The sequence below is a fragment of the Brachyistius frenatus genome, unplaced genomic scaffold (genome assembly GCF_029030835.1).
Source record: "Brachyistius frenatus isolate BFR_SWC_R1_liver_20210118 unplaced genomic scaffold, ASM2903083v1 Contig_10, whole genome shotgun sequence".
NCBI classification, from domain to species: Eukaryota; Metazoa; Chordata; class Actinopteri; family Embiotocidae; genus Brachyistius; species Brachyistius frenatus.
The window spans coordinates 870,282-896,908 of NW_027210609.1; the positions used below are offsets into that span (position 1 = coordinate 870,282).

The following is a 26,627-nucleotide window of genomic DNA, read 5'->3' on the forward strand; positions in this document are numbered from 1 at the left end:
ATATACTGGAGATTAGTTTATTCCTTGTGGTGGAGGACCTGCAGGGTTTTCTTTTTAATCTTGAAAAAAATCAGATTTATAAAGTTCGATTAACATGTAAGCGATAAAAATCACCACACAGCTTGTTTTTATTTTCAGACAGCTTACATCACTTCACATTCACAGGAGCAGAAGTGCACTGAAATCCTTTAATTAAAAGAGTGATTAGTCAGTGTCAGTCTGGCATCATCGGTGAACACAAGCTGTTTACTGATGTTAATATTATGTCAAAGATGAACATTTTTGTTGTATGACAACTAAAAAGCTTTTTAGTATTTGCACTGTCTTCAGATGATCTGCAGGTGTCCTCGTAGGCCTTTGTAGGAGCATTACTGTCATTTTTACTGGTATGTCATATGTGTTTAATTACTTGAGCCCTTATTGACTATGTAATAGTTTGCACATGAAAAATATTAGGAAGGAAGAGATTTAATTTTGTAATTAGAGTTGCTTCTGGATTGACTGCAGGCTTATGTAACTTGCGCTTAATTCGTAAGAGCAGAACAGGCAGACTGCAGGTACAATTTAATATCAGAAAACTTGGGTGAAAACGTTTTGTAGGCACTGTGTATGTATAACTGCATATAATTAACCATTCACAGCAATAGTTAAAGTTTCAAGAAGTCCACACCAAAATGTTAATAAGAATCTAACATCTTCATACTGTCATCTCTTTTTTTCTTTTTTTAACATTAAACTAATTTGGTCACTGTTAAGATTTACTAAAGTTTAATTAAAGTTTTAAAACACAGGAAAAAGTCAAACCCTGTGTCCAAAAGTTCCTGTGAAAAGCTGCCGTTAGTCTTGAGTGAAGAATTACAAGTGTGAAATGAAACGCAGCAGAATTTAATCTTTTAATATTAAAAAACATTTTATTTACATAAATTACAAGAAAGCACACACTGTTAGTCAACATTAACACGTCCTTTATATTGTCTAGTTGTCTACAGTTTTCATCACGTTCACTATAGTTAATCACACATTTTGTTTAATAGAAGGGATAAATCTTTTATCTCAAAGCTTATTTTTTTTTGTCAATGTCGAAAACATTTGGATATATTCACAGCACTGGAAAGACTAGATAAGAACAGCATTTTATTTGTATAACACTATTGCTTCACAACCATCCATTTGACAACAAGACTCTTTAGGACAAGGCACGGTGCATTTAATCACATCTATCTGTAAACCAAAAAGATCACAGCATATTAAATCTATACAAAAAGGCTTTACAGTTGATACATACTGCTTGCTGTAGGAACATAATTTAGCTTTCACAGTTAAGAGTTACCCTTGCTGCTTGTCAGTCAGTCTACCCTGACAGAGTTACCTCTCTTCAACATGTTAGATGGGATGGGGCCTGGCTCTGTTGTACACAGCCCCGTTTGATGAAAGGATGACTGATGATGGGATGGTCTCGAGCTTAGAGAGGAACCTGTTTCACAAAGAAGAAGTTGTGGAGTCCACCACCTCGCGGCCGTTACAAACCGCTGGCACGTAGTTGGAGGCTGATCCTGAGAGAATAAAAGCAGTGATGTTAGCCAGGAAACAATTTTTCAATGATAGGAAACCAAACTGGGAACAAGAGATAAAAGCTGTGAGGAAAAAAAGATTATGGATATTGGCAATCTGCATTAGGTGCCATGTCTCACAGTAAAAATTGTAGGTACTTGTACATTTTTAAACTTTTTGTTTATACTTTATAGCTACTTTAAAATAATCTGATAAAAAAATGTATAAACCAAACATATGATCAGTGAATGAAATATGCCACACTGTTACAGATTAACTATCTTCCTGCATATCATTTTTATCCATCTCCTGCTTTACCAGCGCATCATAAACATAAAACCAGATCATAATCACAGGTGAAGGTTGTCTTCATGACAAATACATAAAAATACTTAAATACATTTTAATATATTTTAATGGCAATACTTCTGTACTTGTATTTTAAGAAGAACTTGTAATAGAGTATTTTCTATATTTTTGTATTGCCAAAAACTGTAAATACTTCTCAGTTCTTACATCAAATATACATTTTTGGTTACATCAATATTTTAAGTCCAGGAGAAAAGATAACATAAAGCAGTTAATATAAGCCTTTAAATGCACAGCCGTAGTTTGGACTGAAAGCTGTTTGAGCTCTAAATAGCACACTCACTAAGGCACCATGTAAATTTAATATGTCTTGTGTATGCATTAAGTTTGTTAATTAGCTTTTGATAAGACTTGCTCTTATCCAGCATAAAAATAAACAAAATGGCTTGTTCAGCCATGCTGATGAAAAACCACAGAAGCTTTGAATATTGTTAAATTTCATTTCTGAAGTTTCTTTGCCTCCACTCATTATTCATCAAATAATTATGATTCAATAAAAAAATATATATATAAATGCAACATAAGGCAGTACTTTGCATCACCAGCTTCAGGCTGTCATTATTATTGTTTTATAGTGAAATACGATGCATATATTACCTGTCAGATATATTTTGAAATTTTAAACCGTGTGAGATGATCCATGATTCATCTGAAGGGAGCTGTCGGTTAGTTTAGCTGAGTAAAACGGAAAAAGATACCACAGCTCTGTCCTGAAGAAAACAAAATCTGCCTATCAGCACCTCTAAAGCTCACTAATTAACACACTATATCTCAGTGATTTAATCTGCACAAAACACTCAATGTAAAGTTGAAACAACGCAGCTTTATTGAGTGCAACTGGTGCAGGGCAATTTCTTGGCTGGTTGGCTCGGCTTGAAGTATCGACTAGTTGCCTGGCAACCCATTACGGTTTGTGTATGGATGAAACAAATAAACTAATGCAATAATAGTACGTTTCAGATGGTTTTGGACAGATATAATTAGGTAATACTAGCTGTTTCCTCCTGCTTTCTGGCTTTGTTCTAAGCAATGCTAACTATGTCCTGGCTGTAGCTACATATTTAGTCTACAAAGCCTGTTAATGTGTTATCACTCTTGTCACAAAACCCCAGTAAGAAAGCCAATAAATGTGTTTTCCAAAATGTTGAACAATTCCCTTGAATGATAAAATGTCCAGTTAAAAAAACATTCATCAACATCTGGTTGTCTTTCACAAGTCTCCTAATCTCTTCAGTATCTACAGAGCTAGACACAACAACAATTTTCCAAATACAATGTTGTGTATGTTTGTACCTTTTGAGTAACTGGAGCTGGGAGCAGAGGCAGACGTAGATACGGCGGCACTAAAGCGTTTGGCTGTGACTCTGAGTGTGGACACGTTTTTCTGGGGCTGGAACAGGATGATGTGGATCTTGGGAGCGAAGAGGCAGCCGAGAACCACCGATCCACTCAGACTGACGGAGATACACATGGTGGTGGTCTGCACCTGTGAAGAGGGACAGATAATGAATATATATCATGCTGCACTTGGATTGTCTCCTTTTGTCTCCAAAAGGACTAATGACGTTTGTTCACAGGCCACCTGGCCCCACCACTCCTCACATACGCACACTCTGTGGCCTTTGATCGAATCGGTTCACTCAGAATTTTATTTATTTCCTGCTCTGGTTATTCCCAAACATTTAATCTAATCAGTGGAGTTCCCTCTCATCTCCTCTGTGGTTATCCCCAAACTCATTTACCAATCTGTTTATTTCCTCTTTTCCAAGAGTTACTAAAAAAAAAAAAACATGACCTCCATGGTAAATTGATACTGGATAATTACAGGTACATCGAGTAATGTCGGTTAACAGACGTTTATTCTGCAACTATTTAATAATCAATTCATTTTAAAAACAAAACGTAATTTTTTTTTAAACAATATTAGTTTTAAGTTTATTTAGCAAACTTAGCAAACAATTGCTTTTTCAGACAGATATTGTCAGTTATTCCTGCAGTCATATCAAATCCAGAGACATCTTTTATGTCCTTTTATGTTTCATATAGTTATTATTCTTGCATTATTAGCCACATTTTCAATTATGCATGTGTGTGAGGTTTTGAATTATGTATGTTAACTATTCTAATTGTGCATTTATATGTGCATGAATATGAGGGCAAGAATAAGAATATGGGCTAAGCACAGCTGGCTGTCCTGGAAAGTCAGGACTCCGTTAGTCATATTTCAGTTGCTAATGTGAGCTGACTGCTGGGGTCATCTGCCTGAGCTCTATCTCTTCCCACCCCACTGGTTACCCCTGCAGTCCAGGAACTTCTATTTGCAGAACCACAGCATGAAGTGAAATCTCTCCCAAACACACCACACAACAACAGCACTGCAGAAATATGAGAAGTCCTCACGTTTTTACATAAAAAAAATAACCAGTGAAAGCACCACCATAAGTAATATCACTTTGTCTTAGTCTGCAGTCCCTTATCTCTGTCAGCCATAAACATGTCTTTCCTTTTAACAGTTTGCGCAAATAATTATAAAGCAATGAGAAGATTTAGTTAACCAGTATATTGAGTACACACACACTATATTATTTACTATTATACACTATATGACTGACTGTGTCTATTTAATGTTGGATCGGGAAAGAATAGGAAAGTGATATGCAAACCATTTACCCTGAAAGCTCAGTCATTCGTTCATCATAATTCACTGGACAACAAGGCTACTCTCTCATCAGAATATCTCTACACGATCCAACTCAAATTTGAAAAGTGTCATGTGAACCCACAACCATTATTATTGTTGTCACAGAACCAAAGCATCAAGGTCCCTGCTGCAGTGCCAAACCTCTGATTCTTTCAATTATTCTGCATGCTGTCTCCCCTGTATGAAGCCTAATATGAAACAACATTCAGTTGATCTCTTAAATCCTACTGAGGAACGAGAAAGGTGGTTTTTGCTTGGTGATTTGGGTGCCAGCAAGTCTGATCACTACGGACATGAAACACCGGAGGTACCTTGTGATGATACAAAGCTTGTGTGATCCTAGAGACACCCCCCCCCCCCCTCCCCATCTGTTTGCACAACAAAGGCCTTGTTGCACACCTTGACCAAAATGCTGTGGCAGTAGCCTTGGGTCCGCCTTAGGCAGCAGCGCTCATAACCTATATGTTTTGTCTTATTTGTCTTACTTCACACTGCGAGGGAAATAGATTAATTTGTACTGGCAGATATAAATATAATTTATATTCTAGCCTGTTATAGCATTACTGTGCAAACAAGTTCAGCATGAATACTCACCTCATTTAGTCATTGTCATCTGCATGACGCGAGATAAATTTAGCTTTTAGCGTTTTGTGTAAAGGCTAAAGGCTGCAAAACTTTATCCTGATGTGACATGTCTGCAGCGGTCATGTTTATTAGGGAGGTAGTCTTTTAAGGAAGCACTCAGCATCCCTGCTCACAATTAAGTGTGTGTGAGTCCCAGATATTTGGCCAGTTGGGATTTAGTCTTGGTTTTTAAAAACAAAAACTTTTATAAATTTCCAGAATTCATCTTTTTGCACCTGAAACATGTCATTAAGCATTTAGTAGTGCCCTGATTCAATGAATCAGTGTGACAATCATTAATTATTTCTCTCAGTATATTCAGACCTGTTCTGTCTCAAGTCTTTGTTCTCGTCTTGAAAGATCCTTCAACCCACATGAAAAGAAAAAGTGCTCTTTCATGAGTCTAGGTGATGGTGATCAAATGGAATCTGAAAGTGGCACCTTCTTCTTTAAGAATGATAAACACACAAGGGGCAGTCATTTATAGACTTTGTTTACATTATTCCACATCAGTGTGATTGTGACATTTCTAGAAATATAAATTATAAATACTTAATCGAATTCTTAAAACAACATTTCTTGGATAGTTACCCTGTAGTCACTGGCAGTGACGTAGAAGATGGGCTGGAAGGCGAGCCAGATGATGCAGGTGGTGTACATGGTGAACCCAATGAACTTGGCCTCATTGAAGTTTTCAGGGCACTTTCTTGTCTTGAAAGCGTAGACCGTGCAGAGGATGATGAGGATGCAATTGTAGGTGAGTGACATGAGCATGCTGGTGTCCTTGCTGTTGCACTTGAGGGTGACCACGTTTCTCCTCTCTGCGCTCACCTCCTTCCGAACCCCGGGCACTTCCACCAGCAGCCAGATAACAGCTACGAGGAGCTGGCAGGAGATAAGAGCACCGCAGATTGCTACCTGAGACGCCGGGCTGATGAAACGTGGACGCTGGGCTCCATCTTTCACCCCGCTGAAGATGCGAGCAATGCGGTTGGTCTTGGTTAGCAGGGCGGAGTAACACACTGCGAATGAGGTGCCCAGACCTAATCGGCGCAGGGTGCAAACAGCAGTGGACGGTTTGGTGATGTAGATGAAGGTCATGCTGTAGCACATCAGCACTCCCAGCAAGAGGATGTAGGAGAGCTCACGTCCACTTGCTTTAACCACCGGTGTTTCATTGTGCTTGAAGAACAGGCCCACTACAGACAGGGTACACAGTATGCCAATACAGGAGATGGTAACTGGTCCAATGGCCCAGGCATCCTCCCAGCGGATGTATTCTTCAGGCAGATCATAGCAGCCAGTCAAGTTAGCCAGAGGCCACTGGCCAGAGTGGCAGTCAGCACAGGTGAACTCATCCTGCAGGTACTGGTAGGACTGACAGGGAATGCAGATCCAGCAGCATACATCTCCGGGCTGCATACTCTTCACTTCATTCTTCCTGCAGGGGTCGCTACACTGGGAGGTCGGTGGTGCGAGGCCACGCCAGGCTACCAAGGTGTTGTTCAGGGTCAGGTTTTGTTCCCAGTAGCCAACTTTCCTGTAGACGAACTTCCCCTCCTCTTTGTGGTAATGAAAGATGTTGTAGCGGCTGATGCTGTCACCAAAGGAGTCGAAGCGCACCGTGTTCTCTGTGTCTGCAGGTTTGAATGGAGCTGGTAGGAAGACAAATAAAGCAATGCTGACTTAAAGTTACTATGGAGAATTCTTGAAATTGATATCCAAAAATATTTGATGAGATGAGAATAGCTGTTTTTTTGGTAAATTCTGGGTGTATATAATCTTTTATGTCAAATAAAGAAAACGTACATTATTATCTTAATAAGTAACATAAATTAGTGTATATACAAATATATACAACAGTAAAGGTAAGAGAGCTGAACAACCCTGTTTCCAAAGAAGTTGGAACTCTGAAAAATGTAAATAAAAACAATGACTTGCAAATCATCTAAACCTATATTTAATTGAAAATAGAACAAAGACAACATATCAAATGTTGAAACTGTGAAATTGTATTGTATTATAAAAAAAAAATAACGCTTATTTTGAGGAGGGTTCACCACAATAGTGCAACAATCTAAGAATAATGTTCTGCCAAGAAATTTGGGGATTTCATCATCTACAGTCCATAATATCATAAAAAGAATCAGAGAATCTGGATAAATCTCTGTATGCAAGCGAAAACACCGAAAACCAATATTGGATGGCTGTGATGTTCAGGCCCTATAGTTGCACTGCAATAAAAAAATAAAAAATTTAAATGATACAAATCTGTAGTTGAAATCATTACATGGGCTCAGGAACACTTCAAATAAATATTGTCTTTGACCACAGTTTGTCCTTGCATCCACAAATGCAGTTTAAAGCTGTACTGTGCAAAGAAAAAAAATATATATAAAGATGATACAGAAATGCCTTCTCTGAGGCTAAGCTCATGTAAGATGGTCTGAGGCAAAATGGTGAACTGTCCTGTGGTCTGACAAAGCAAAATTTTAATTGGTGCTATTTAAACGAGATGTTTTTTGGCAGATTTAAAAAAATATATATATATATATAAAAATGTGATATCCCTTATACAAACATACAAGTTTCTTGCCATTTCAGTTCATCGAAACCTGATCATTCATTTTTCAATATCTAGTATTCTCAGAATAGTATGTTCCAGATACCTCCCACTAATTCCTTCATGGTAATTCATGGATTATTTTTGCTAATTGAATACTGTAATTGCAAAGCCTTGTTCAGCCCCATAGAGGAAATCATTTGAAGTATTAATCCTGTGTCATGATTGTTTGCAACCTCCATTTGCATTCCATTAACTCAATCACAGTGAGGTGAATTCCCTTTTTCAGCTCTTTAAAAAACATTCTCATAGCACAAGCGTTTACCTCTGTGTGTAGCATTTATGTCTGTGTGCTTGCTTTCATTGCGATGCTTACCTTCAAACTTGGTCTTCAAGATGAACTCCTTGTAGAACCTTTTGCCATTACCTGGTTTCATGGCATCACAGACCTTGGACGTGTTGGAGCACACTGCTTGCCTCATGTTGTGCAGAGCATAGGCCATGGCATAGACCGCGTTCACCACAAACATAATCTTAGACTCCTGCTCAAAAGTTCCATCTCGTAAATTGTGTTCACTGCAGCTGTGCTCTGTGAGGCTGCAGCCAAACCGGAGCTCCCAGAACTCCTTGAACCACGGGTTCCTTGTGTTGGTGTATGGGTTCAGCTTGGTGAAGTAGTCTTCAAACTCTCTGATCGGGTAGGAGGCTAGTTCAATGGTGAAAGCCCCTTCTGCTGCAGTCTCACTGGCCCTCACCACGCTCTCTTGCGCTCCCCATCCATCACTGGCCACCCAGATAAAGGAGACGTTCATTCGAGCAGCAGCCACCAACAGCAGACGGGCGTCCTCACTGCGGGTGAACAGGATGACCACCTTGGCATTGGACTTCTGTTGCAGGGAGCGGATCACGTTCTCGTAGCCCTGGCGGTTCATGGAACGGCTCACTTTGGCTGAAGTGGCGATACAGATTTGGCGAGTACGGGCCTCCTGCTGGAAGGCATCAATGCCAGTCTCACCATAGTCACCCTCTGATGCTACTGTCGACACATAGGTCCAGTTGAAGTAGCGCAAGATCTCAGCCATTGCCTTGGCCTGGTAGAAGTCAGGGGGCACAGTGCGGGCAAAGTAGTCATAACGGGTCTTATCACTGAGCTTTGCACTAGTGGAGGCATAGCTGATCTGAGGGATTTGGAACAATCGCAGAAGGTTTGCCACCTGGAGAAAGAGCAGGAAAAAATGTGATTCAAAACTTTATCTCATATTTTTACAATTGATGTCTTGATATATATTTTTTTTTCAATATTCTATATACAGTATAAAGTAGCCTATGTATGTACTATGTAGTGGCATTAATTTGACTAATTTTGTAGTAAGCAGTAAAAAGAATGATGGGAGGCCTCCAAATTAGAATCAAATGAAGGACTTTGTTCAAAATGCTGCAATGCTGCATTTCAAGTATTTATAGTCTTTTTTTAACCAGATATCCATCTGGTCTGCAGGTGAAGTGGAGCCACTCAGTGCAGAGCTCCGGTCTGAATATCTGCTTCAGCTCTAAGGCAGAGTCTGGCAGTGAAAACAACAGCAATTCGATTTTCCTCTATCTCAAACTGTTTATTCTGTCAGGGATCCACATCACCAGCAGCGATTGCCTAAAATCCCCTCACTGATATTGCCAGATAACAACAGCAACAATGGCACAGCGATAAGGGTTTTGTCTTTTGCTGTTATCTCCAGTTAAATCCCTTCTGTAAACTAATTTAAGAGTTGTGAAAATATTTGCCAGGAGTTATGATGCCCGCCTAACCCAGACAAATATATTGATTTCCCTGTGGAGAGGTTCACTGGTGGTTCTGAGTTCAACAGGGTGGATGATAATCTTTGACTGAAAACTGAAAACTCCATGTTCAACACAAACCTGCTGAAATGATTGGGTCGTAGTCATAACATAAAATCATGGCAATTATTTCCCCACACAGCATTATGAAGCTATGACAAGAGCCAGAAAAAAAATTGTCATTTTGCAAGATTCACATGAGACACAGTGGTGATTAGTGAATACCCATGGGTTTCAATGTGACTGCCTCCTCTCTACAGCATCATTGCATGCCGGGAGGCTTTCCAAACAATGGCATCACCATGGATGTAATTGGAACCCTCTACACACACACCAAGTCCCATTAATAGTACAATTCTCTTTTTCAGTTTACTCATCCTAGTCCACAATAATTTAAACTGAGCTATCAATGTATTATACTGTACTGTATATACACCAGAATCATTGTTTTCTGAATAATAGTCCGTTCCCTGAACATATTACTCAGCAACACTTTATTAGCCATGATAGCAGCCGGTTGGTCTTAAGAATGATCAATTGATGAACTACTTTAAATAAAAAACCTTTTAAATGAAATGCTAGAAATTTGTTACACCTGTTCAGTCCCCTTGTCTGTTGTTTTCATTTCGTGCCACAATCCAATTCCTTTTTATTTTATTACTTTGTGACCAAACTAAGTCCTCACACGAATACAGTTTTATTTTTATTTTTTATTTTTATTTTTTTATGCTTCAGTTCAATAATCTGTATAAAAATGTGTAGAACACAACACCCCAATTTGGGCCCCCGCCAAGTTTCGCCGCACCTTTGTTTTGGCCCACCACGACTTTACCTCATTGTTATTCTCCTTAATCTGAAGGTCTGTAAAATCCTAACCGGAATGATAACGAACTGTTAACTTTGTGCAGCAACAAAAAATTGAAATAGGAGTTTTACGGCACTGTACAACATATTGCCGTTTAGCTTTCCTATTAAATTGTGTCTTATCTGCAAAGAAGCATGGTATTCGCTTTTTCTCCTGCGATTGTTCAATTGCTGTGTCTTAGATCACTGACTTTGGGTTGCAAGTATAGATGCGAGATCGAAGCAGTGGTATATTGACAAGTGAACATTTAGAAGAAATTGACTGAAATTTGAATGTTTGGCCCTTCATAGGAAAGAGATTGGGAACCTCTGATGTAGATGATGATGACTAAAAATACAGCACAGAATCTAGAAAAAGGGATTCAAACATTAAATATTAACGTGAAAAAAAAATCCCAATCAAGATTAGGCATTTATTGTTCTAACACATTACACTCAAAGTTAATATGGAAAACATTAAACCTGCTAGACATCTGCCTATTAACAGTGTCATAGCATTTAATAAGCTGTTGACATAAGACTTGTCTTGTTTACTTCGTGTTTTCTTGCATTTGGTTGCACAATTCTCACCTCCAGACACATATCAGACATTTACAGTTTAACAAACTAAAACAAACAGGGGGGACTTTTTGACATTGAAAACATGATGCAAACATACTCTGTTTAGCCTCAGAAATGACTGACATTAACCCTAATCTGAAAGAGGCCATGCGTTTAAACTCCTTAAACTGGAACACCCGAAAGACAAGAAGCAGCAGAAAACACAGGCATACTACAAACTCTTGAGGGGATGAAAAGAGTAAATATGATGTATTTAGACAAGTGAGCTACACCCGGCAGCGGTCCTTTCATACTGTTTCTATAGGATATAGGGCAGAGGTCTCATCACATTACCTACAGAGAGATATGATTTCTGTTGTTAGTGCATGAAGCAGCCTGCACTGATTGAATTCATGTTGCCTGGGATATATATACAGGATTTATGAGTCAGTCAGTCAGTCACACTTTCATGGTAATAAGGTAGTTTCCTCTTGCAGGTTTTTTCAATTGGCCTTCATCAATAGATTCCTGGAGAAGCTTGACAGCGCACCTTTCAGGACGGCACTGGAGTGTGTGACAGTGAACGTCTGTTCGCCTTCATGCGGTATCTCCCTCCTGCTCTCTCAGTCAGATAACAGTACTGGCTCAGGAGTATAAACTGTAAATTTGATCTCAGTGTATGAGACTCCCAAAATACTAAACTTTCACTGAACTTCGCAATTAAGTTGCACCCCTTTAGAGGGTGGTATAGTTTGCGTGGAGCTTTGACACTTTTACTGACACTAATTTATTTAAGACTAATTTATTCATGATCATTACAAACCTGTAACTCTAGACATTACTAAAACCTGAATTCATTCCCAGTGATCACCCAAAACACCTGAGCTTGTTTGGATCACAACTTCAGTAAAAATAAAAATAAAAATTGAGGCTCCAATTAGATGTTCTTCACAGTCCACTGGTTTAAAATCCAAAAGTGCTCCCCAAATGAGACATAGCTCTGGCCACAGCAACTCAAAAGTAATTAAATGATGGCAGCATATGTACACAACAACCTCCCATCTGATTTGATTAACGTTTAAAGCCTTCTTGCATACATTTTCATTTCAACTACATAAAGTAATATCCTAACTTCTCATGATCAAGAAATCATATGAGCAGTGCCCTAATAACACGTGAGGACAACTATAATGGCATTAATGAACTGAAGTATTTGCAAATAATTGCATAATTAGATTAATAACCTCATTAGAATTACAGGCTACATTTGATACATTATTGTGATTATGGCAGCACATTATGCAGTTTAAGGCTTGTTTTAGTTATATAATTCAGGAGGTTCATTCGTGAAACAGAGAGTTTTCTGTTTCCCCAAAAAGTATAAGTTATGTAGGCCTCCTTCCCTTCAGTGTTCCTCTCTTCCAGTCGCAGTGTCTTTGCAATACAGTGGGCAATAACAGAGTCCATACTCAATTATAAACCCACTATACAGGGACTAATATGACAAAAAATACTGCATGTCTTTATATGTCAAGAAAAGGCTTTATATTTGTACATGTCGATGACCTGATTTAGGGATTACCCGTGAAATGGATTACACAAGAATGATTTGTATTAGGATTATTAGTCATTCATTTAGTTTATATTGTATTTCTATATTTTTGATTTTGGCACATTTTATTTCAAGCATTAATGTTCACGAGTCTTTGTGTGCATAACGTATTGAAGGAAAGTACTGTTTTCTTTAAAGTCTATAGTTAAATTGAAGAAAAAAAAAAAAACATTTCAAAGTGTAGTTTTTTCCCAAAAGAAAACAGACATTCTAAACGTTTCCATTTAGAGCTCTCTGAACTTTCTCCCTCACTTTAAGACCTGGTTTTACTCCTCCCTATATAATACTTGTGCCACAAGCTTGCCGCAGATGCATAACATGAACAATAACGTGTTTAATGTTTATGGTCAACTGTGTGCACTACAATATAATAACTATTAATCATGTCAAAGAAGGAGGCCTGCAATGAGTGCTGACATTTTAAGGACAAAAGAAAAGCAAAAGAATGTAATAGTGGAGTCAATATCTGTTCCGTCAATATCACTGTAATATAATCAATAGAAAAATAAACTGCGCACGGATCAAATTTAAAGCTACTTAGATTTTGTACTTATAAATTCAAAATCTCTGGTGTAGTCAGGTTAGGATGTGTGTGATGTGATGTGTAGGAGATGCATCACAAGGAGCAGCATTATGGGATTTGAGGCAGAAGCAGTAATGAAAGATATGAGACAGCTGGAACATGCAGTCTCTTACTCATGTGTCTGTTGTGATTTTCTTCAACATGGAAAGTCCATCTGAATGTCCCTGAGGTCCATGTCAAACTCAGCCTAACAGTAGATACGGTAGATGACATGGTGAAGCTCGGGATGTACAGTGCACCAGCCTACAGCTGCTCACCAAAGATCCAGAAATACATGTTATGCATAATATATACTGTACAGTTCATGTTGCTACTGAGTTTAGCATAATGTAATTGGAAAATGCAACTGTAAAACCTTGAATACAAAGATACATGTACAATGTTAGCCCTGTGAACGACTGGCGACCTGTTCAGGGTGTACCCTGCCTTCACCAAAAAGTGAGCTGGAATAGGCTCCAGTGTGGTATAAATCCACAATAGCATCTTAAATCCAGCCATTTGAATATGATTAATAGCCTGTACGCCATAACATGTAAGAGAATGCTAGTCAAAGGCAATGACATGTTTGCATGATTGTATTGCAGCAGTCCAAACATTCACTGAGAGGAAGCAGCATCAAGGATGAATCGTGCTACTTTACTGTGGAGAGACGGCTGAAGCAGCAGCACACCGGTGTAATTTAATTGACTGTGCAACATCAAGCACACACAACTTAATCTAAAGATGTGTTTCTTGTGGTCATTCACTTGGATGTAATTTGTTCTCTCTAAGACAATTTGAGGCAACCTCAAGCAAGCACCAGATCTGAACTTGTCTCCCTGAGGATGACTGCAGCGTCTCTCTTCATCCGAGGATTATTTCTCCAAATTGGAAATTGGTTTACCTTTGTGGTGTCGCACACCTCTGATGCACTTGATTGTTTGCATTAGTTTCTGCCAACCGATATTTCAGATCCAAGTTCATCGCTGCGTTTTCGTATTCGTAGGCTACCTGCTGCCATGGATGGAATATCACAGCAGTGCACTAAGTTCCATTTGAGTATATATCTGCCAGAACTGCTACCCATCTGTCCTATGGCTGATGAGGATTATTTTTTGTTTTGAAATAGCTTTGTTGTATCCTGCCTCCCAAAGTTTTCAACAGACTGCTGTAGGTGTAATTTTATGATAAGACTTGGAGACATGTCATACACATAAATGACTTGTCCTCAACTAATCAAGGGCCCTCAAAATACCCTGACCTCCAAAAACCTTTGAGAGAAAGAGACAACTGCTGCTAAAATCACATTCATCCTCATGAACATGCTAACTTGAATTAGCATGTTACAACATTTCCACATGTAAATATCTACCTATAACATTTGGGGAAATGCTTTGAGAGAGATAACTGAGAAGACTGATACCACTCAATTGCTGTGCATTAAGAATAGGTCTATAGCCAGGAGCCTAGATCAGCATAAAGCATGTGACAACAACAAGCCAAAATTTGTTGTTTAGGGAATTGACCATTTTAAATGTAACCAAGCACAGTAAGCACAGTATCTAAACTGTTTCAAGCCCAACAACCATCACTCAAAGTTCTTACACTTTGTTGAAATTACAGTTAGATATAGTCGCCACTGGAGACACTCTCAGAGTCCTTTGTTCCCCAGATTTATGTGGCACATAGTGTGAACATGGCGAAGAGTCCTGTGTTCCCCAGCTTTTTAATTACATCAAAAAGAAAACTACTTCACAATCATAATAATAATTTATAAAATTGCACATGTTAAGTGTTGTCATGACAACGTGTATCTACCAGTGTCACATCTTGTCCTGTCCGCTAAGTTTTTTCTCTCTTATTTTTGCAATTTTGTGGTTCTATTTCCTGTTTTATTTTGGTACTTGTGTCATTTCAGGTCACTTAACTTCAAGTCCTTCGTGTTTTCCCGCCCTCTGTAATTGTCTGCCCCGCCCTGTTTGCTTCCACCTGCATCCTATTGTCTCGCTGTCCTCCTGGGTATATATAACCGTTTCTCCACTCACTTCTTTGCCAGTTCGTTCCAGCGTTTCCTATCTGAGTTTGTGAGTGTATGACCTGAGCTTTTGTCTTTTTGGATCTGTCTCTGCCCCTTGCCTATACTTAGTGGATTGTTTACTGTTTTTTGACTTCTGGAATGTTTTTTGACACTGCGTTTTGGATTATCCCCTGGACACTGTCACCTGTGGTTTTTCTGAACTGTTTTCAGTAAAATCTGTTCACCAAAGTTGTGCTTCCGGGTCGTGCTGTTGAGTCCTATAATTCCTGCCTTGTTACAATCAGTCCTCTCAGTATCAGCTAAAGTGCTCTCCTAGAGTTCCCAATGTCCCATATTCCCAGGGTCTTGTGTTCCCGAGCTCCACAGTACCATATAAGGGGAACTTGGAGACGTTACCCAGCTATGTGTTTGGTTAATATGACATGGGCTAGTATGTGTTTGATTTAGGGTTGAAATGGGGAACATAGGACACCAGAAACATTGATCAATTCCTGTAGCCATTCATATTTTTCAGCAAGCAATAAGACTACTATGGAGTATGACATTCTTATGAGAAAGCTACTGTTTGTGTTTTGGTAGGATTTTGACAACTGGAACCTCCAGTGATTTGTCAGAAGCGTTAGATCCAGAAGACTGGCAGCTGCCATCTTGAGTTGTCCGTTAATGTGAGTCCTCGCAAGTCGAAACATGGGACTATTTCCCATCATTACCTTCCCTCCAGCATGACATGAACGGGGTAACTCTGGGAAGTCACTACTAATTTAAATCTGACTCTGAAGGAAGTGAACAAGCATGTTTCCCAAAACGTTGAACTATTCCCCCATGTGATGTTTAATATTTAGCATGTATTGTAAGTAAAATAGCAATGTTACAAAAACATAGAAAAACACACCATATCAAGGTCTACACAAATGTACTTGTACATGTAAACGGATGTGCTCCACACATACTGCATGTATTCACGTCAGTGCTGACAGATCTAAACCAGGTATGAGTGCTTACTATATATATAGATGAGAATGCACTGACAGAAGTTCTGTGTGTTGATTTGCCTTCATGTGCTATTTCAGGAACAGACAGTTCTTCATGTTAAACTTGCATCTATTATTTTCACAAAGAGCAACCTTTTGAGCTGCTCTTGAGTGCAGATAGATCTGCTCTTTAACGCCTTCTTATCTCAGAGCTTTGAGATATCCTCTCTAGCCTCTAGCACTTAGGAAATAAATTTGATAAGTCTGACCATTTTTACTGTTATTAAGGTTGAAGGGCTCCTGTCACACAATCTTCAGCACTGAATTCTAAATAACAGCCACGAGTAAGGACTGATCATTTATTCCTGTGAAACTATGTGAAAAAAACAACAGCTGAAAGACAGACAAGATGAAGGAAAGTGCATCCAGAAACCTAGCCTAGCAGTATTATTGACTGTGCAGGTCCTGACTCTAACCAACCTTCCAGTCATTAAAAGGTTTTCCTTTACTTTGAATGACATTCTTCTGTGCTAATTAGAGCTGAGAATTTCACTGAATGTGTGAAAAATTTCAGTTGAAAACATAACAGTTTTGGAGAGGTTAAGAAAAGAAAAGAAAAGAAAAGAAAAGAAAAGAAAAGAAAAGAAAAGAAAAGAAAAGAAAAGAGAAGAGAAGAGAAGAGAAGAGAAGAGAAGAGAAGAGAAGAGAAGAGAAGAGAAGAGAAGAGAAGAGAAGAGAAGAGAAGAGAAGAGAAGAGAAGAGAAGAGAAGAGAAGAGAAGAGAAGAGAAGAGAAGAGAAGAGAAGAGAAGAGAAGAGAAGAGAAGAAGTTGAGGGGGGTTCAGTTATAATATCACATGATAAACAAGACCCTTTTGAAGTTAACACCAAAGCAATTTTTTTTGCTCACCCAACTCACTCTGTGAAGATGGAAACACAATAAAGACAGAGACCTCTCTGCTTCCTCCGCATGACACATCAACAGAGTTAATAAACTGAGAAAAACCAAAAATATCACACTTCAATATATTAAGCCGGACAGATGTTATAACCTCAAAATATGGAGGGGCCTCCAGCAGCAATCGTAGGAGTTTGTTTAATGGTCTTAAAGGATTTGCTAGGTGTTGTTGGAGTATAAATCTAAGATTTTATAATTCTAGGATTCTACATTCTCGATGGCTATAGAGTGAAGGGAGAGTGGGTGATCTTGCCATATTCAATATTCAATTTAAAGAATGATGCTGAACTATCAGGATGAAAGGATTTGTTGTTTTGTTTGTGAATATTGCTAATTAAAACAAGATACCAGATTTTTCTTCTCTGAGTGCATGAGTGTAAAACATTAACAGTTACAGTGTGCATTTGTGCTCAAATTTATTTGCATAAATTTGCTGAAGATAAAGTTGGAACTCTGAATCTGAGCAGCTTTTATTTTGAGGCTAGCTCGGAAAAATGCCAGAGCTCTTCTTAATGTTATTTGTCCTGAAAACGTGTGGGAATAGTTCAAAAGGATTTCATTGTTCTTTTTTTAAAATGATATCTCCATAACGCTAGGTTGAATTCAGAGCTGTAAAATGCGAAGGCTGTTAAGACTGAGTCATCCCTCAAGGTTGGTTCTATATAGCTAACATTCCAGATGGCAGTAAAAGTTATTTTCCAAAACTTAAACAGTGAACAGACGTAATGAGGATGACAAAGTATGACATGAGTAAGACGATGATGGAAGCATCCTAAATATTGCGGGGCTAATTATGAACGAATCCTTTGAGGCTCAGGGGAAACTGGCTCATCTCCCACCATCTTTACCACATCTCGTCCTTGGCCCTGTCACAGGCAGCTTCAGCCTCCTCTCCACATGCAGGTGGACACATCCCTGCCAGCCAATGAAGATGCACCCCACAGATGGGAAAAGAAGCTTCCCCAGGACGTTCCCTGGCACTCATCCTCTTCAGTTTTAAAACGCCCTTCATCTCCACAAAGTGCTTCTCTGGGATAAATAGGAAGTGTGTAAACTGTGACCTTTAAAAAAAAAATCCCACCATTGGCTTCTAGCCGCTCTCACGGCTCGATTCATTATAATTCCCAGGAAGTGAAGGCACTAACAAAGGGACTGTTGAGCTCAGTAACAGTGGAGGTATGTATTCAAATTCATACAAAAACACTCAAAAGCAGAGAGTTTCTTTTGACTCTTTGTGACTGTGTGGCTGCTAAAGACTCATTCACAGGGAGACATACAAACAAAGAAAACATGCTGTCCTTTTGTCAAAACATCTTTAACATTACAGGCGAGGAAGATCTCTAAATCATTAACTCCTTTCTAAGAGCAGAAGCCCTGTATGTGATGGTGGTGGATGTCTTCAGTCCAGTCTGTCTGCCTCTCCATTCAGCTTTAACATGCTGAGATGAAGCATACATCTCTGCAGACTCATGGCAATCATTTATCTGAGGTTGGATCGCATTCTGGCTGCAGCACTGCACAGCACTGGAGTAGAATGAGTGTTTTACCATATTCCCTACTGTGTGGCAAAATGGGGAATCTTAAAGACGAGTCCAACTGTCATATTTAAGATGTAAGACTTGGGAGATTTCAAAATTGTATGGAGTATTTGAGTTATAGGAATGAACTGAAGAAACATTTGTAGTGACTAATTGAAAAGGTGTGGTGAAAAAAAAAACTGATTTTAAAGTATAAACTGTGTGAATAGTAGCTAATGTTTCAGTGGTATTGTGACAGGGACTTTGCAACTCGCCTGTAATATGACTTTTAATGCCAGAGAGGTTTTGTATTATGACTGCAACCCAGGAATGTTGTTATTTCCAGCAAACCACAAGAGTGTTATGGTTTGGACTTCGTTTCCATTTTTTTGTTTTCATTGATTCTAGGTTTTGGTTTTCCTGTTTCACTTTGTACTTTGGTAGTCTTTAGTTCAGTTTGGGTATTGGGTTTCCTGTTTTACTTTGTAGTCACTCAACCTCTGTGCCTTGGTGTACTTCACTTCCTGCTCTTGTATGATTGTCTGCCTCATCCTAATTAGTTTTCATTTGTCCCTCATTGTCCTTTGCTCCCTAGTGTATTTAGTGTGTGTGCTCTACTTTCCTCTTTGTCAGCTTGTTTCAGTTGCCTATTTATTCCAATGTGTTTGAAACACAATAGTTTTTTGGCCTTTCTTCATTAATTGTCTTCTTTTTTAGTTAGTTTTAGTATACCGTAGTTTTTTATTTTCCCTCTTTAATTATTTTTGAATGCAGCCCAAGTGGACTCATCTTGTTTTTGGATGTCTTGCCTTTAGTTATTGAAGCCTTTTGTTTTTATGAAAACCTACTTCATTGTGTTTTTGGGTCCTTTCTGCTCTTGAACCACAACAAATTGTGGTTTAAACTCAATGTGTGACACAGCAAACGAAATACATTTTGTGGAGCTGAAACATTTTCGGTGACCAAAATGTCTGTGGTCACATTAAACTATGTACTAGGTAAAGTCACGCTGTCAATGCTGCTGATCTTTACATGTGTATATTTACCCAAGCCTTTGCCACAAATAAAAAAAAAAAACTTAAGCTTTGTGTGTGTGTGTGTGTGTGTGTGTGTGTGTGTGTGTGTGTGTGTGTGTGCGTGCGTGCGTGCGTGCGTGCGTGCGTGCGTGCGTGCGTGCGTGCGTGCGTGTGTGCGTGTGTGTGTGTGTGTGTGTGTGTGTGTGTGTGTGTGTGTGTGTGTGTGTGATAAATGTGTTGTGATCGTGTGATCGGGAGTCAATGGAAAGTGTAACCAAATTATTTCTACACACTTTGGCTCACTAACACCGAGTGCATCATTATGACATGCGAGTGCAATCTGAATTAATTAATTATGCTCAAATGCATTGCCTCTAGCAATCCTTCATACGTGTGTGAAAGGTCAATTTTCTTTGCAAGGCCGAAATGAAGTCGCTGACAAAGTGATGGATGTCTCTGTGAATGTTGATGCTTCAAACAAAATCATCCCAGGTGGATTCTTGCTCCTGCAATGGCAAAATATCTTCTACTGAAGGCTGCGTCCTCCAGCTCAGAAAAAGGGCAGATACAAGGAAGTTTTAGTAATTATCTGAATTTGCGGGATGTAATGAATGTGTCTGTATGCAGATTTAAAGTATGCGATTTAATCCTTCCCAATGTAACACAATGCATGATGAAAGTAAAATGAATGACTGGAATGATTTAATGAAGTAATTGTGGTTTTTTTTGGTAATGTACTTGCAAAAATCTTGAAAACATTTAAATATTTGCAGAAATTACTTGATTACAGAAAAGGACTAAATCCCTTACACATTCATACAAAGATTAGGGCTTTGTTTTGGTGAATAAGTTATGAATAAAACAGTTAACATTGATGCCTATTAAGTGACGTCGGAAATCCCAGACCAATCACTAGAGAAGAACGAGAGTATTGTACTATTCTGTAAAACCATCATCTTCACTTATAAAAAGGAAATGATATGAAATGCCAAAATTATTAAGAGGTAAATGTTAATTGCAGGACACTGACAAGTTGTAAACATCGCCACCACAAACATCGATGTAAACATTGTGAACCACAATGTTCACGTACTGATTTTTTTATTTATTTTTTTTTTTTAAATATCAGTAGCATCAATAAATATTGGGAAACATAATAATTTTGTGTCATTATGGTAGTATTGCAGTGCCACATGTGTTACTGTTTTGAGTAAATGCTTACAAATAGGACTGAAACACTGAAAATGTGAGATAAATGAATTTGCACACTTACCTGAATTGAAACGTCACTGTAGGATCCTCCAATGACCCCAGAGATGGCCAGTGGAACCTCGTTCTGGATGGGTCTGGAGCCATCTGGGCAGATGAAACCTGGATCTTGGACCTTAGTAAGGGAGGCCCTGACAAAGTCTAGGGACTGCTCCAGAGCGTAGGTGTCCTTCGAGCAGGTGTCCAGGATGTGGGCCCCGAGCTGGAGTCCGGGAAGGATGTGATCGCTGGAATTAATCTCATCAAGTGCCAGCAGCATTGCTTCCAGTCTCTGGATACCTCTCTCCTCATTGATCTTACCACAGTCCTCCATCCCATCACCTTTTTCGTGCACCGGGAATAGGCCTCCAATTATCAAGTCCCCGTCCATGATGATCTCACGCTTGGCCGCGGGAGGTAATCTGAAGATGCTGGGCAGGACTCCTGGTATCAGCAGCTCCAGCAGGAACATGTGGAGAGGCCAATAATGGGCAGAATTGGCCTGCGACTTGGGGCAGAGCACTGAACTCAGCATGGCAGGATCAGGTCGCAGGGTTTAGCTGGCTGAAGTGGAAAGGGGTGGATCGTTTCACAGAGTCGGGGGGCAAATGACTTTAAGGTCTTCTCTCAGTGAGTACAGCATGTTTGATATTTCCTGAGTGAATGAGAGGAAAACATAATCAGTTAATCAGGAATGAAGCATCTATCTATCTATCTATCTATCTATCTATCTATCTATCTATCTATCTATCTATCTATCTATCTATCTATCTATCTATCTATCTATCTATCTTTTGTGTTTTTATGTTTTAGAGCATGTTCAGGGAGAAAATACAATTCAACCTACTAAAGTAAGAACATGCCCACGAGTAAGTTTTGTTTTTGCTATTTCTCACAGATTTTCTAACAGTCACACCGATAATATTTTTATTGCAAGAGGTTCTTATCTTCTTTTTTTTTTTATCGATTCTTACCTGAACTGCATTACTTTTTCCTGGCTTATTGCGATTTCTTAGAAATGTTAAACAGAAAAAAATTTATTGGACAAGCCCAAACCTGAGACTGTTTTGTCAGGAGGCTTACATTGAGCCCTGAATGTCAGGAGTTACTTTCTGAAGAGAAAAAGAATTGGATGTCATGTCAGGCAGCCTCTTGGTGTGAAATACAATCGCTGCCCTTTAATCTGACAGACAAACGCAGAGTTACCACCTCACAGTGACCACACCAAACATGAATAGATATTTAAGGCATCTCTCCAGTGAAACATAATTTCCGAGCTTACAACCAAGACATCACATAGACGGTGGTTCTCCTCAACGGCTGGGGTTGCCATGGAAACATGGTGGGTAAAAAAATAAGGGTTGGACTGCAGGGGAGTGGGCAGCGAGACATGTATGCAAATATAGATTCCTATCAGGTTGAGGTTACATGTTTGGATCTCACCAGGAGTTTTTATTATGTCTGATTAGGGAGGTGGGCAGGTTCAATCACAGTGCTCAGAGAGAGGGGGAACCAGTGCTGTTTATTTCAAACATTTGTCATATTCATCAAAGAAAGAAGTTCATCACAAACACATGGATTTCAGTAGATTTACATGGTGACCATCCACTCTAAAAGACTCACAGTTTACAGCCTTTTCAAGATTAATTTCAACATCTTTATCATAACCTATATCAGCCGTCAGAGGATTTGAATGTCAGAGGGCTGTAACAATGGCATATAATATCAACAGAATTTGTCCGTGAGCTTGTTTTAAATATTTTTTAATCCAAGTTGAGATTTTAGAGGAGTCACGCTGGTAAACCCCCAGAGCTTGGCTGTGGTTTGGACTATTTGATGTGCTGCCGCTCCCCTCTCCTTTAAGAAGCAGTTGGAAGCTTATTACTGACTTTTTTTTTTCCTTCTGTCATACATGTGTGTTGTTGCTGTCATTATAATTTTACATAAAAAAAATGTGTCACCCTTGCCCATAATCAATCAGTGAGTACCGTTTCCTGTGCTCACCGAGGCAGAAAACCGTCACAGTAGGGTATGCAGGGGGTGGTTACACAAACGCCCGCTTCTGCAGATGCACGCATGTGGTGAATGTGTGTAAGTATGCTTTTGCAGGGACACTGAAGAATATCCTGTGACATCTCAACAGCAGTGGAAGCATCAAACAAGAGAGAAAACGAGGGGAGGGGGAAAAACGTAATGCATGCTGACTTTCTCCCCAGATAAATATCACATCAGGTTGTGGGTGGGATACCCGATGGTGCATCCATCAAAGAGGATTACATGTGCTAATGTAAGACGCTGTAATGTAAAATCTACCTCAGATCTGCTGTGTCCTGAACAGTGGAGGCAGGTGTTTGCTAGTGCTGCGCGACATTTGCCCTATTATTAGAACCAAGGTGAGAAAGTAACTTGAAGAGCTCAACATTAAGAGTCTAATTGGTCTTCTATGCTGTCTGTTGGCGCAGATGGGGGCTTTCTGGTTGCAAAGACTAGGTCACAGTGTGAATTAATGGTGCAATAAGAACCAGCCAATTAGGCAGACCTATGCAAATAGGCCAAAGTGTGGTTGGAGGTCCAGGAGAGTCTCTCAAACCTCTGAGAACTACAAATAAATGCTGGAGAGGCTGAAGTGGACACGAATTACCAGCTATCAAAACCATATTTTCTTCCAATTATTTCAAACACTTATTAAATGGGCACCATATTATCAGCTTACACGAGCATTTAAAACGCAGCCTTTGCTTAGTACTAAAGTAGCTTTTATCAGGCCTCGATCACATCATTAAAACTATCTTGAATCAGCTGTCACACTCACACTCAGCAGCCAATAGAGTCACTCACTCCCCGGCTGTCTGCGCACAATATTCCCTCTGAAAGGCAAGTTCAAAAAGAAAAGGCAGTGTGCTTCACTCCTCTTTGAACCATCAGCTCATGCATTACTGCTCCTGCCCAGCACAGAGAGGATTTCTCCAACATTAGCATAACGATGCTTTGAGAACATCATTCCTTATTGTCCTTGTTATTTACGTCTGGGAAATGAGCGAAAGAAATGGTTTGGAATTAAGGACAAGACACGGACACATCACCCGTTTGTTATTGTTGATGTGTGCCACCGAAATAATGGATGCAAAATAAATCTTTTTGTTTTAAAACAGTGATTTATGTCTAAATTGCATGCTCTCAAACTTTTAGCTCGGGCACAATCTGTTTACACTTTTTTTTGGAATACTTTAAAGTACAAGACATGACATTTAATTTAATACCTACTCCACTACACATGAATCATTACGCAGATTAAGTAATGTCAGTCTAAACATAGCGCTTGTCCTATGACATTTAAAATACTGCTCTCCAATGTTTATGTGACAGAAACTGATAAGATAGTAAAATATGGAGATGTTGTGATAAAATCCAAAGCATGAATTAAGTGTTATTCTTTTCTTCAAATGGGAAATACAAATTACAATTTGTTGATGTTACACGACACCAGAATGAATAGATTTTCACATTCTGCTAGGAAGCCGAACTATAGTCAGCACAAGACAAATTACCCTGGTCAAAGCAAGAAACCTTCATATACGACTAATGAAACACAAAAAGAAAAAAAAAGAACTGCAGCCTCCATAACTCATCTAATGATTTCCATCATTATATAATCTCCAGTGAGGACTCAGTTTATCCCTCCACCTGGACTTGTCAGCTGAAGGAATTAGGATGCCTCTGAGGTGGCCAGCAGCCAGGTGATTGTGAGTTTGAACAAAGATCAAATGCATCATTTTATCAAAATAGCTCAGGGGAAATCTGGTTGTCAGCCTGTTTAACTCTCAAAAACTACATGATGATTTTACTGTGCTAATATCCCACCTGGATATTTATTCGGAGGAAAATTAAATCACAGACTGAGAGACAAAGTGCAGATACACTGGCTACAACAGGTTGTCTTTGCTTATTGACTGTTGGCCACCAGGGTGGCACCATCTAATAATGCCATAATAACACATCATACATCAAGACATATTGTGGACTGTCTCCTGTAATTGATCATCCTCTTACATTTGCTGCACAACACCCTGACTGACCCACTGACAACATGTTCATGCAATCATGAATTGTTCCAGAGCAAATCCGTTTTTTTACTGTTTTAAACTGAATAAATACTTTGCCATGGAAATGAACAGCTGCGTTACTTTCTGCAGCAGGAGTAGTCTATTGTTTAGGGTGCTTTCTAAAAGCTTTGATTAGCTTGTGAGGAACGTGTCCGATATTAAATTATGTAATTTTCTTTTGAGGCAGTAATTGTGTTGAGTAATCTCTCAGGTCACGCAGGATTATTCATCGCCAGATATATTAGTACACAATCACACTTGTCTAATGATATTGTAGTATCAAGTCCGCCTGCTGTTTAGTGTTCTTGGACTTCCTTGCGTCTGAGATGTCGTGAAATTTAGGTGGAATAAAGAGGAATGATAGGGAAATGGTCTGCTAATGAATGATTATAGTAGGATATTTCGTTTGGTGGCAGTTAACTTCAGATCCTGGGAAACATGGTCATTAAAAACACACCGCCAGGTTAAAATCAAAGTTATGAATGGACCATTTCTTACCTGGTTGTAGCACTAGATGTGTCTTCCCGAGTGTATTTGCAGGTGTCCTTCGCACAAGCCGTGCTTCACTAGACAGAGAGCTTCATGTGACGAGCAGAGTCCAGATGTTGCTCACTTTGGGCATGATTGCCAGGCAGCAGTTTGGATCTGTCCTTGGTTCTGAAGTGTTGTTCACATTGGCGAGTCTTACAAACTCCTCTCGGTGCCCCCCAACTTGTGCCTGACAGCCACCGTGAGTGCAAGCGCACAGACTGCCGTCCGAGTGCTCATATGTCCTGATCGGATCGAGGGATTCTCTCTGTTTGTTACTGCGAGCTGGACTGACAGGCGAGTGAATCTAAATTAAAGAGTAATCACGCATTGTTATGCCTTGCGTTTTATACGTAGCTGCGTCTCTTCGGAAAGTTAATCAAATCAACTTGAAAACAAGAGCTGTTGGGAAAAAAAAAAACCTGCAGCAGCACCGCCGGATCACACTCTCTGCTCCTCCACACCTCTAATGAGTGCGAGAGTCTCCGTACTTCCCTCTCAGTAACCTGACGATGCTTCGTACAGCGTTTGTTTGCAAGGCAGCGAGCTGAGGTACAGCACCGAAAATAGAAGCGACTCAAAAATAATGAAACCCGATTCACAAAAAAATGGAATGTGCTCTTGTTATGCAGGAGTAACGGATAAAAACAATGACGAAAATGCATTAATCAAAATTCTGTTCCAAGCTCCTTTTAAGTGACTCATCTATTGGATTCCCTGTGGAGCGGAGTTGTACGGTGTCAATCTAACTTTTCATTTAAAAAAGAAAAACGAAAAAAGGTGGGAAAAAAGTCTTTCTAAAAAGATTTTACAAGATGCTGCCTCTCTCCGGCTAAATTTAGAAAGATGAAAAGAGGGAAATGAAAATCAGCTTCATTTTTTTACAACTCTATGAAGGCTGGCCAGCACCCCATACACTTCCATCTCATTAAAACTGAATCACACTCCATTTGAGTGGCACACCACTTCACAAACTCAAGAGGCACCACGGACAGTTTATTTTTCACTGGATAGGGCAACAACACCCCACC

The 26,627-nt window shown here is 39.3% G+C and overlaps 1 protein-coding gene across 1 annotated transcript; it reads right to left on the reverse strand.

The window, feature by feature from the left end:
- Window positions 1-874: 874 nt before the first annotated feature.
- On the reverse strand, window positions 875-26,497 carry grm2b (glutamate receptor, metabotropic 2b). The gene is made up of 6 exons (XM_069690712.1): window positions 25,567-26,497; window positions 20,991-21,620; window positions 8,185-9,022; window positions 5,837-6,900; window positions 3,214-3,406; window positions 875-1,553 (listed from the first exon to the last, which is right to left on the reverse strand). Exons 2-6 carry the CDS (start codon window positions 21,498-21,500, stop codon window positions 1,480-1,482), a joined length of 2,679 nt encoding a protein of 892 aa, XP_069546813.1. The 5' UTR covers window positions 21,501-21,620; window positions 25,567-26,497; the 3' UTR covers window positions 875-1,479.
- Window positions 26,498-26,627: the final 130 nt, after the last annotated feature.